The sequence below is a fragment of the Colossoma macropomum genome, unplaced genomic scaffold (genome assembly GCF_904425465.1).
Source record: "Colossoma macropomum unplaced genomic scaffold, Colossoma_macropomum, whole genome shotgun sequence".
Classification (NCBI taxonomy): Eukaryota; Metazoa; Chordata; class Actinopteri; order Characiformes; family Serrasalmidae; genus Colossoma; species Colossoma macropomum.
The window spans coordinates 29,396,102-29,409,142 of record NW_023494806.1 but is presented as its reverse complement, the minus strand read 5'-3'; the positions used below and the strand labels follow the sequence as shown (position 1 = coordinate 29,409,142).

Genomic DNA, 13,041 nt, shown 5'->3' with positions numbered 1-13,041 from the left:
CTATTTAATGTGGTAATATGCCATTTTGGACTCAGCCAGAGCATTGAACTGTTTACTGAACGCTTCCTTTGACTGTTTCGATGAATCGAGCTTTCAATTCAGTGATTCACGTAAACTTTACTCTCATAACTTTCATACACAGTTAGACTGGATTGAGGGAGTTAGTGAACTACTTCTACTGACTAACGGAGCCGGACTCAAAATGTGCAAAGCTCAAACAGAAAAGGGAGATTAAATATGTGAATTTCAAATCTTGTAATTGTGTTACGTTACAAGGGGAATGACACTGATTTTTCAAAAGTTCTCCATAATTAAATATATAAGATGTAAACAATCATTCAGAGTGGTTTGGTGTGAAACGCTCTGTTCTAGAGAAAATTACTGAGTCAAAACTGTTCACAGTGGTGGTGATAGGAACCAGACGTCCACCTCTAAAAGCTCCCTCACAGGATGTTATTAGAAGAAATGGTTATGAATTCACTGCCTGATGACGGAAACACTGTTTTACAATAATTTTAAGAAGGTATTAGCTTAAAATGTATTTTAACCCATTTATTTAATCAATTCATGGTGGAGGGATACATGCCGGGTGCTGTGAAGCAAAATAGTCCCCAAAGAAATTTGATTTTCCACTATTTTCCATCATCAACATTCCATATAAACCCAGAAGACTCGTGTAGGTTCACTGGTGGTTCTGGATAGTAAATAAAATGTCTATATTTGTGTTGTAGTCATGGCGACCCCTGGTTCCTATCACCACCACTGTAAAGACATCTGAACCATTTCACACCAAACCACTCTGAATCACTCTGATTACAGCTCAACCACTCAATTAGGAATATTTTTAAATGGGTGGATGTCCCCTTTAACCGTGACTGCACTAGAAATCTACTCGTGCTGTCCGAGTTTTAACACGGGCACAAACGTTACAATAAAAATGGCACTTGTGAATCGATTCGGCCAGTTAATTAAAAAGGAACCGATTCAAATGAACGATTCATTCACGAGTCAGCTCCTTGAATGCGCCGAGCGGTTCGTTCAAGCGGGCACGTGACCTCGAACTCGCTTGGCAACACGTCGTAAGCGTCGCTAAGGAGGAGATCACGTGATCTCGACTTGCCTGGTTACCGTAGAAAGAAAGCGTCGCCAAGGAGACGGCGGAACCGGGCCCGAGCGCGCGATGAGTTCCAAATCTTTGATGTTTTAGCCGTTTTCGCGCGCGGAGAGGGTCGAAGACTCGAGGAGCGCGAGCGGAGCGAACCGCACTGCAGTGCTCCGGTAAGTCCGCACGCGAGCTTAGCGCGCGGTTCAACTCACGAGTCTGAGGTCGGCTTCCTATTCGCCAGCTTCTTGTTGGAATTTTCCCGTTCCACCTTAAATGGCGCAGCAGTTAAGGTGGAATGGGAGAAGTAGAACAAGAAGGCGCCTGAATAGAACAGCTGCACCATTTAAGGTGGAACGGGAAAGTTGAACAACAATATAAGTGCTGCACCATATAAGGTGGAACGGGAAAGTTCCAATAAGAATGTAAGTGCTGCACCATTTAAGGTGGAACGGGAAAGTTCCAATAAGAATGTAACTGCTGCACCATTTAAGGTGGAACGGGAAAATTCCAACAAGAAAGTAAGTGCTGCACCATTTAAGGTGGAACGGGAAAATTCCAAGAAGAATGTAAGTGCTGCACCATTTAAGGTGGAACGGGAAAATTGAGTCTGCAGTCAGAGCGCGCGGACACGGGGCGTCTCGAGCGCCGGGCTCGGACGCTCTAATGCGATGAGACGCTAATGCAGCTAATAGGATTCAGGGCCTTTCCGCCCTGCGGCTAAAGTGGAGCACAGAGCGAGCCTAAGGGCAACTCCACCCATGTTTCAAAATCTCTGCCTAATTCAGTGTTTGAGGTGTAAACAGAGTCATTCTGAGTGGTTTGGTGTGAAATGGTTGATTGTACACACTTGAAAAAGACGGTTCTTCAAGGGTTCTTTAGTAAAGAGAATGGTTCTATATAGAACCATGAATTCTAAATCGTCTAGTCTGCAGTGGTGGTGATAGGAACCAGGGGTCGCCATGACTACAACACAAATATAGACATTTTATTTACTATCCAAAACCACCAGTGAACCTACACGAGTCTTCTGAGTTTATATGGAATGTTGATGATGGAAAATAGTGGAAAATCCAAGTTTTCTTTGGGGACTATTTTGCCTCACAGTGCCCTACATATTATGAATCCCTCCACCATTAATGGATTTTAAGGCCAAAATCTTGTCAAAACTATCGTAAAACAGTGTCTCAGTCATCAGGCAGTGAATTCACCACCATTTCATGTAGTAACTTTCTGTGAGGGGGCTTTTAGAGGTGGATGTCTGGTTCCTATCACCACCACTGTGAACAATTCTGACTCTGTAAGTTTCTCTAGAACAGAGCGTTTCACACCAAACCACTCTGAATGACTCTGCTTACATCTTAACTACTTAATTATGCAGAAATTTTGAAAAATCAGTGGAGTTGCCCTTTAAAGAGGGACAGAACTCACTTCAGTCTGCTGTTAGTGACGCTCCTGCAGTAAACAGGGGACTGTAGACTCTCCAATTGTGAGGATTATAAGTGCTTAATCTGGTTAAACTGTTCAAACGGTGTCAATGTTTTGCACAGTTAAATACTGAATATGTGAGCAGATCTTTTCAAGTCCAGAGTCGACTCCGAGATTTGATTCCATACAATTAGTCAATCAATCAATCAATCAATCAATCTGTCAATTAGTCAGCCTTTATCGACTCAGAAGTACATTGGCTTACAGCGTAGCCTAGCAAGTTAAAAAGTAATTAAAAAAGTCATTTAAAAATATCCTGCGATGGACTGGCGACCTGTCCAGGGTGTATCCTGCCTTCCGCCCAATGACAGCTGGGATAGGCTCCAGCACCCCGCCGCGACCCAGAAGGATAAGCGGTTTAGATGATGTATGTATGTATTTAAAAATATTAAAAAGTAATTTAAATTAAATTTAGTCAAGTAAAACAAGTCACGACTGAATGAACAAAGAACATTTATATAAAATATGTAATAATACAAATTAAAAGTAAATTTCAAAAAGAACTAAGATAACAAACAATAACAAAAACAAAAAAAACATTACAAATTAAATCATTCAGTAAAATAAAATAGAATTAACGTCAAGTAAAGGTGGTTGGAGGTGGTTAGAAATGAGAGGTTTAATATGGTGGAGTGACACCAGCGAGTGGCGCTGCAGAGTCTCCTGCAGTGTATTCCAGTTCGCTGTTCACTGCAGCTGAAAGCAGATTTCCCCAGGTCAGTAAAAGCTCTGAGCTCAGTCACTTGAGCGAGTCTGATAAACACTGTTATTTACAGAGAGTGTAGACGTGATGTACACGTATCACGTCTACTCCAGTCCAGGAAATAACACACAGGGGAGATCTGGCTCTCCTGCTCTGTAGGCATCGGTTATCTTCATTTTCAGATCCTCAGCCAGCTGCTCAGAGGAGCTGCACAAAGTTTGAAGAGTCAGAGAATTTATTACAGTCTAGCTGTGTTTAAAACTGAGCCCTGTTCACTAGTTAGCTCACTATTTTGGGGTTCCACCATTTTGTAGTGATGTCTAGAAACACCAGAAGATCCAGCACACTCAGACAATCCCACAGTGCACTGCAACAAGTAGAGTACAACCGATATACCCTAGCCCAGGGGTTAAGAAGAGTCATTTTGTCCTTTCAACAAATATCAAAGATATTTTTGTCTGTTTCACCATCTTGGCTGTAAGTGTGTCTCAGTATGTGCTGATGTACTAATACAGGCCAAAAACTGTAATATAAACAAAAACGCAGACTGACTTTGCTCTGCTTTAAGCTTTAGCTCAGCTATGGCCGCTTTTCTCGCATCTCTGGCAGGGAAACTCCGCAAAAGTAGAACAGTTTCTTATAAAATGTCTCTCATTGTTCGAAGAGCTGCATGTTGCCGACCCCTGCACTAGCGGGGGATACCCACAATGCACTGCGTTGTTCATAAGTAATGTGCAAACCCGTATAACACCAGTGTCTGAAATTATTTACAACCATCACGAATTCTGTTCTCTGTAATAGTGATGGCTCTATGTAGTGATCCAGACTTTTGAACGTAGCGTACAGTGATTAGGGGGCTATTTTGGACATGGCTGGTAGACTCCTAATGACCTGCCTAACCAGTCCTAACGAGTCAATTAAGGCCTAACGATTTCATTAAGTTCTAAGACTTCACACACACTTCTGCACATGCACTTGTTTTTAATGGTTTTCTGCAGAAACCTTGTTTATTACTCATTAAAAGTGAGAAATATGTGTTTAAATGTGTTAAAGGTTGCGGGTGAGAGGAGTGGGCGGAGTGGACGGTGCTGTTTGAGATGACTGCAGTTTGGTGAGAACGCGACCACTCACCTGGCCGGCTCTGGTGTGAGTGACCGCAGCCATGGGCAAACTCCAGAGCAAGTTCCGCCGCCGCTCTGACCTCTACAAGTGAGACACCGCTGTCCATACACGCTTACATGTTTTTAAACATTCATAAACATTTTGTTTTTACTTTTTGTCATAATTTATTTTTATTATAATAAAACATAAAATATAAAAGTACCTTTTCAGCAGTGCTTTTATTTTGTAACTTCATTGTGTTACTCTGCGTATCACGCTGTGCTACTCTAAACTCTTTTATTTCTTTATTAGTCTCACCTGTGATTATCATTCATCAATTTTTACTTATTTTTTCATGTCTATTTCATGTCTTTTATGTTCTTATAACTTGTGCAAAACACTTTGCATTACAGACATTTGTGTAAACGTTGCTATATAAATGATTGTTACCTGTGCAGGGCCAAGGAGGGGGCGGAGCCTGCCCCTGTGCCTCAGGTGGTGCAGTATGAACCAGCCCACTCTGGCGCTATTAACTGTGTTACCTGTCTGACCTCTGACCTCTGTGTGTCAGGTGGGATTGACCAGGTGAGTGGAAAAGAGCATAGAGTGCTGGAAGTGAGAGAGTGGGGTTAAAGTGAGCTGGTGAGAAAGTGGGCGGAGTTAGAGTGCCATTGGTGAGCTATTTAGCATAAGTATTTTTCTCATGCTTTGTAAGGATTTTGAGGTTTAAATTAAGCTATATATTGGTTATAAAGTGTATGTATATGCGTTTTGAAGTGTATATTAAGCTTCATATTGCTTATAAAGTAAGTATAAAGCTATGTCCAGGGTATGAAATGTATATAAAGCTATATATTAGTTATAAAGTGTGTATAAAGCTGTGTCTGGGTTATGACGTGTGCATGCTCTAATCCAGGCCGTTATGGTTTATGACTGGAGAGCTGGGAAGCCCTGCAGATCTTTTCATGGCCACAGCAAGGAAATCACCAAGGTAACTTGCAGGAGTAAAAACTTATTAATGTCTGCTAACAGTCTTCTTAATATGTCACAACATGTTTTGAGCTGTTATTATCATACATCCATATGAGTATCAATACACAACATGATTCTACACAGCGAGAGAGAAGAAGTCTGGCCATTCACTCACAACACCAGCAGGACAGTTAGCAGAGTAAGCTATTATTAAGGGAAGGCAATATGATGATATTTTATACGCTTTCCTGTGTATTTCATGGATATCGTCAGTACCTAAGGAACACTGACTAACTACGTGTATTTTTAGATGTGGCAGTAAAGGTTCTATTTTGTGTATTCCAACTTATTTAAATTAATCTACTAAAAAAAAAACTAAATATCGTGATACTAAATATCCTGAAAATGCTCTGTTGTAAACATAACATTTTTCCATATCGCCCAGCCCTAGCTAGCATTACATACTTGTGATCTGTAAGAAATAATATTATTTTGCAGCAGAAAGCATTTCTTTAGTGGCTTAAAAATCTTGCTCACTTTCCAGTTCACCGACACAAATAGCCAATTGTTTTAAGTTGTTTCATGTTTAATGATGAAGGTTAAATAGTTGATGTTGTTGCTTCTGCTCTCCTGCATCACTGACACAGTGCGGTGTTGCCAGATTGGGAGGGATCCCACAGATCAGCCTTTTAATAAAATAATTAAATGAAAATAACTGTTTCATAACTGTGTAGTGTTTTAAGTTTCATTAAAAGGCGTACATAAAAAACAGTGTAATGAAATAGAATTTATGCAACAGTACAACAGCAAATTAACAGTAATAATTATTTAAAAGGACAACAATAATAATAAATAGGGGTGTAACGATACATCGCGACACGATACATTGCGTTGCAAAAATGTGACGATGTGCATCGCGGAGATGGATGACAACAAGTACGTTCTGTTTATTATGCCATCTAATGCAATCACATTTTTGAACACCAGAGGGTGCAGTTGATTTTACCCACACCAGCACATCATACATCATGCTCCCATACACCACAGTCTTTAGCCTCAGTTGGTGTTTTTTATTGCAAATCACACGAGGCCGTTTTCTGTAGTCTATAATGACAGATTTCAGCTTTTGCTGAACGCGCTGGAGCCCAAGTACAGAGATCCGTCTCGTCCGCGCTTCAGTCGCTCTGTTTTATCAGCCCGGTACAATGAAACAAAAGCAAACGTGATGCAAACTTTCAAAGAGGCAGACAGCGCAGCAATAACAACAGTAGGGTGTGTTTCGAGGGCTACCCAGCCCACTTTCCAAAATCTTTAGAAAAAAGGAATATTTCCACCTGGATATTTAATATATGCTGAAGCTACAATAGAATATTTTGTTTGTAGAACAGAAATCCATATTCATCAGACCAGGATACGTTTTTCACTCCTCAACTGTCCAGTTTTGGTGACCCCCACTGCAGCCTCAGCTTTCTGTTCTTTGCTGACAGAAGTGGAACCCAACATGGTCTTCTGCTGTTGTAGCCCATCCACCTCAAGGTTTGATGTGTTGTGCATTCGGAGATGCTTTCCACTCAATACAGTTGTACAGAGTGGTTATCTGAGTTACTGTAGCCTCTCAGCTCGAACCAGTCTGGCCATTCTCCACTGACCTCCCTCATTAGATAATGAGATAATGAATGAGTAGAGGTGCAGGTGCTCCTGATAAAGTGCTTGGTGAGTGTATATTTGTGGATACTGATCATCTATATTGAATAATATGAAGAATAACGTCATGGTAAGATTTTTGGCTCCATCATCCAGCAACAAATTGAAGATTAATTACACATCCTTAAGCAAAACTGTGTTTGTGTGTCCAGCTGACCTGCTTTACGGGCAGCACGTGGATCTTCAGTGCATCGCGGGATAAAACCGTGCTGATGTGGGACTTCGCAGGAGGGTCGGACCCCATCCAGACGTTCTGTGGACATGAGCTCGTCATCAACGGAGTCGCCGTCAGCCCAGGTCAGCCACACACAAACAGACTTTGCTGACTCAGAAACTCTTTAACATCATTAAAGGGTTGAGATTCTACATTTTTCTTCCTCATCACCTCAACATAAACAGGTGTGGCTGAACTGTTGTAGGCTAAAAGGGCTGTTGTATGTTTGTTCATGGTTGTGACATCATAAAATGGGCTGTTTTTGTAGTTTAGTTGCCATATGTAGACTGTATGGACCGGGAGTGAACTGTACACTTAGTTAACGTACTGCAGGACATTCTGTTTTTCTATTATTGGCCCTTTAATAACACTGAATGCGTCGTGTATGTGATGCTGTGATGTTTCGTTTGTGTTGCAGACGGAACGAAGCTGTGCACCGGCTCCCGTGATAACTCCATGTGCCTGTGGGACATCGAGACCGGAAAGTGTTTACAGAAAAACACCATCTCACGCAACCTGGTGAGAGAAAGATACCTTACACACTACATTACCCACAATCCTTTACCTCGCATTTGATGCTAATCCCTTGTTTAACCCTCTCAGGTCAACAGTGTCGTATGTGACATTAAGAGACGTTGTAGATAAAAGAATAAATATTTTGTGAATGCTGCATGCAGGAAATGTACTTTCATTTTGCCTGGAAAGGTAGCATTGTTCTGGCTAGTCAGAAACACAGCCTCTGATTGGTCTATGAGTCAGGAACTCAGCCTCTGATTGGTCGACAAGTCAGAAACACAGCCTCTGAGTGGTCTATGAGTCAGGAACACAGCCTCTGATTTGTCTACGAGTCAGGAACACAGCCCCTGATTGGTCTACGAGTCAGGAACACAGCCCCTGATTGGTCTATGAGTCAGGAACACAGCCACTGATTGGTCTACGAGTCAGGAACACAACCTCTGATTGGTCTATGAGTCAGGAAGACAGCCTCTGATTGGTCTATGAGTCAGGAACACAGCCTCTGATTGGTTTACAAGTCAGGAACACAGCCTCTGATTGGTCTACGAGTCAGGAACACAACCTCTGATTGGTCTACTAGTCAGAAACACAGCTTCTGATTGGTCTATGTGTCAGGAACACAGCCTTTAATTGGTCAACGAGTCAGAAACACAGCCTCTGATTGGTCTACGAGTCAGGAACACAACCTCTGATTGGTCATCGAGTCAGGAACACAGGCTCTGATAAGTCTATGAGTCAGGAACACAACCTCTGATTGGTCTACGAGTCAGGAACACAACCTCTGATTGGTCATCGAGTCAGGAACACAGGCTCTGATTAGTCTATGAGTCAGGAACATAACCTCTGATTTGACGTTGTGTACTACATCATTGACCTGAGAGGGTTAACTAAATCTGTGGACTGAAGTCCTGAGCTGCATCCCAAATCATGCACCTCTGCTCTAAAGAACAGCTGAAACAGAGCTACTGAAAGTTAACATGCAGCTGCAGTGTGACAGGGAAACTCTATAGTCTATGAAGGCAGTTTATGAAATGAAATGAAAAATGAATTGACCACAAAATATTTCAACTCACTCTGCTGAGCTGAGCTAAACATTGTGTAATGTGGTCAAGCAAGCTCTGTTTCCAGCAGCTAAAGCAACGCTAGCACAGTCACAGACAGCCAACCTCAGCTTGGGTTTTCTGTTCCTGCTGTATGTCCACAAATTCCAGTCTGGATTTGATGCTGCTTCGAAAGTCTAAGCTTTAAATCCTTCATGAAATCTTCTGGTTTGAGGTGTTTTGTTTTAAGCGTGTTCTTTGTAGGGGGTGTGTGAACTTTCATGTTAGCTACATAGATAATCAACCAAACATGGAATTTGACCAGGGGTTCCATCACTTTTGCATACAACTGTATCACACATCTCACCTGTCTCTCTCTGTCTCAGGTAACTCATGTGTGTTGGGTTCCAGGAGGAACATCAATAGTCCAGACCTCAGAGGACAAAACCATCAGGTGAGATGTTACAGCAGAGCTCTTAGTGCGGTTTGTTAGAACGCTGAGAACGCTGCCATGTGAACTCTGGTGCAGTTTGGTTCAAATATGAATGCAAAATCAATTAAAGTCTTCTAAACAGATCAAACACAGAATAAACCGCCGTTCTCTCAGTAGACCTGCTTTGGTTCCTGCAACAGATTAACAACATGCTTCCTCTTGTGGCTCTAGACTAGAGGTCTGTACAGGACTGATTTTTCAGTCCCACTCTCACAAGATTTCACAGAAAATCTGCACCATTTGTCCTGCTTCCCCCCGCAACCTAAACATTTTGTCCCCCTCCCGCCCGCTGTTCTGTATAGCCGGTTTCCATCTGTGTTAGTCACGATTGAAAACGACTGCCATATGTCACAGTTGCCTTTATTGTTGTATATTCTCCTTTATTAAGGGCACTTTCCAGAGCTGTGTCTGACTGACTGTCTGAAGGCTCTGCTGTTTCTGTAGCCTAAAAGAAAGCAATTTGTCTGTTGTTCACATGCCTTCGCAACTATTTCGAATGGATTTATTAATTTTTGTTATTTTGCTGTCAGACATTGTTAATATGTGCTAATTATTAAGTGATTGTTATCATTTTATATTGGCTATTCATTAATTTGCAGGATTTCTCAGTTCGGGTTTGCTGTTTCTGCTGAGTGTCTATGGAAATACTGAGTTCTAGGCTGGATTTGATTTAGTAATTTGCAGAATTTGTCTACACGGCAGCTCAGTAACAGACAGGTGACCTCAGCTCCTGCACACACTGTGCTGGTTTACTCTTGTTCATGACACTGAACTATTTCAAGAATATCACAAGACATCCATAGAATATTACAAGACATCCCTAAAGCAAGACATATGTAAAACTCACAAGCTCAGTTAAGCTAGAGGCAGCATTATGGCTGGTTTTGTCACCAAATATGTCATAAAGTCTGCCCTTATATAAATACATATATATATATATATATATATATATATGTATATATGTGTGTGTGTGTTTATGTATATGTGTGTTTTCAGAGTGTGGGACAGCCGTAGCTGGCAGGTAATGAACACATTTCCTGCTAAGCAGTACATCCAGACTCACTGTGATATCAGCCCGAACTGCAACCATCTACTGTCCAGCAGCAACGGCTTCCAGGGGCAGGGCTGCGAGGCCACGGTCAGTCTCATTATTTATTTAAGTGTATTGGCTGAGTAATGCAGGTGGGCTGTGGCTCATCACTGTAATGTTTTTAGTCAACCTGAAATCAAAACCTTTTTAACTTGTTAGTTTGTAGTAATTATCATTGTTGAATGGTATGGAAAGCTATATGGTGGCTGTACATTAAGGTTTTGTGTTTGTGATTTCTGATTACTGTGTGTTTAAATGTATATGTTGATGTACAGAGCGTCTGTCTGTCTGTCTGTGTGTTTTTCTGTCTGTCTGTCTATGTGCCTGTATATAAAGCTGTGGGACCTGAGGCAGCCGGGCTGTAAGGTGGTGGAGTACAGAGGACACATCCAGACCACGGCCTGCTGCGTCTTCCTGCCGCCCAGCATCGGCTCGCCTGCACTCGTCGCTTCAGCATCGTTCGACAGTTCCATCAAAATCTGGGACCAGAACACGGCAGGTAACACACACACACACACACACACACACACACACACACACACACTAGGGCTGAATTCTTCATTTCTCCAGTAAAGTAAAATACAGTCATATGCAAAAATTTAAAGGAACACTATATGATATATTTACTGTACTAAATCATAAAATGGCCATGATGTGTCATCAGAGATTAAGGAAACTAATTTCTCAGTGCCACAGCCAGTATGATCTTCAGAGAACACACTTAAATGTGACATTTTCTTCTAAATTTAGCGCACAATTTGTACGTAATTGCTTATAACATATTAGATAAAAATAAAACATGAATTTTTTGCACAGACTACATTTTACATTCAGCAGATAAACAGAAATTGTGCATTAAAATGTGCAGGAGTGTGTTGTTCTCATATCAGGTCTAGTGAATTTAGTTCCGTTCAAGTGAATTGAATTCAGTTCAATTCAGTTCAAATCAAACCAATTCAGTTTGGCTTATTTTCACTGAATTTGAATCTGTTTATATCAGTTCAACTCAACTGCAAAGTGCAGTTCTATTCAATTCAGTTCAGTTCGATTCAGTTCAGTTCAAGTCAAATTTCAATTCTGTTTGATTCAATTTAATTCAGTTCAGGTCAAGTCAGTTTACATTCAATCAACTATATAAACAACTCAGTTAAATTCAAGTCAAATTTCAGTTCAAATCAAATAAGCTCAATTTAAGTCAAATCAGTTCAAGTCATTTCACATCTGTGGGGTTTAAATCGGTTCAGTTCAATTAAGTTCAGTTGACATTCAGTTCAGTTGAATTGATGTCTCTCTCTCTCTCTCTCTCTCTCTCTCTCTCTCTCTCTCTCTCTCTCTCTCTCTCTCTCTCTCTGTAGCCTGTTTGTGTACTCTCTCTCTCGATGGTTCTGGTCCATTGGTGTCTTTGGCTCCGTGTGACTCCAGCAGCCTCCTCTGTGCCAGTTTTAATACAGGACTTCACCAGCTGAACCTCTCCCGCGGAGCCGCGCCCATCCTGAAGGAGATCGCCCGCTTCTGACCTCCGTTCACGCTGAGGGAGATCGCCCACTTCTGAACTCCTGCCACCCCCATGCTGAGGGTGATCGCCCACTAACCCCACTACCCCACCCTGAGGGTGATCGCTTACTACCCCTACTACCCTTACTACCCCCACCCTGAGGGTGATCGGCTGCTTCTAACCCCCACTACCCCCACCCTGAGGGTGATCACTTACTACCCCCACTACTCCCGTGCTGAGGGTGATCGTCCACTAACCCTACTACCCCACCCTGAGGGTGATCGCTTACTACCCCCACTACCCCACCCTGAGGGTGATCGCTTACTACCCCTGCTACCCCCACCCTGAGGGTGATCGCTTACTACCCCCGCTACCCCCACCCTGAGGGTGATCGCTTGCTACCCCTGCTACCCCCACCCTGAGGGTGATCGCTTACTACCCCCGCTACCCCCACCCTGAGGGTGATCGCCTGCTTCTGACCCCCACTACCCCCACCCTGAGGGTGATCGCCTGCTTCTGACCCCCACCACCCCCAGACTGAGGGTGATAACCCAATTATAACCCCCCACCACCCTAAAATAAACCCATTGACTAACTGCTAATGCTAATGGATAGAGCTAAATCACTGCCTAGAGAGTTTGTCACATGGAGCAGGTAGAGACAACTGACTCAGGACACACACACAGTGACCATAAGGCAGGCGTGCCCAAACTATTTGTCTTGAGTTGGACAGTGTGTAGTGTGAGGGCCAAAAAGGCCAAATAAAGAGGGTAGGTTTCAGAAATATATTTTATAACATTACACTATATTTTGTTACAAAAATACTTAAAAAACTAATTTGAACGGAAAATAAGAATTTTGTAAGTTATATATAGTATAAAAACATAGTATATACTGTATATATTGGGTGAGTGGGGTGGGGCTAACTTTCTGGACACCCGCACAATTTGGGCAGCCCTGCTGATAGGAGACACTGCTGTAATCTCCACACAGGTGTAAGCTAGAAGTTTCACCTTTACTATATTATTTAATGTTAAACAAGTCCTAAGTGGGAAAATGTAACCAAATAAAACAGAGAGTGATGCAACAAAAACAGGCCTGGAGCTTAAATTATAGAAAATAA

General features: G+C 42.1%; 1 protein-coding gene across 1 annotated transcript; it reads left to right on the top strand.

Moving 5' to 3' along the window:
* Nucleotides 1-4,368: 4,368 nt before the first annotated feature.
* On the top strand, nucleotides 4,369-12,447 carry wdr31 (WD repeat domain 31). Its single transcript, XM_036598770.1, has 9 exons — nucleotides 4,369-4,502; nucleotides 4,853-4,979; nucleotides 5,311-5,385; nucleotides 7,223-7,367; nucleotides 7,703-7,803; nucleotides 9,227-9,294; nucleotides 10,330-10,471; nucleotides 10,760-10,922; nucleotides 11,779-12,447. Exons 1-9 carry the CDS (start codon nucleotides 4,456-4,458, stop codon nucleotides 11,937-11,939), a joined length of 1,029 nt encoding a protein of 342 aa, XP_036454663.1. The 5' UTR covers nucleotides 4,369-4,455; the 3' UTR covers nucleotides 11,940-12,447.
* The last annotated feature ends 594 nt before the right edge of the window (nucleotides 12,448-13,041 follow it).

Bases quoted from the DNA above. Each gene is read 5' to 3' on its own strand.
- wdr31 (XM_036598770.1), top strand. From the start codon at position 4,456: ATGGGCAAACTCCAGAGCAAGTTCCGCCGCCGCTCTGACCTCTACAA. The intron at 7,368-7,702 runs GTCAGCCACACA...TTTGTGTTGCAG, and splicing joins CGGAGTCGCCGTCAGCCCAG to ACGGAACGAAGCTGTGCACC. The intron at 7,804-9,226 runs GTGAGAGAAAGA...TCTCTGTCTCAG, and splicing joins ACACCATCTCACGCAACCTG to GTAACTCATGTGTGTTGGGT.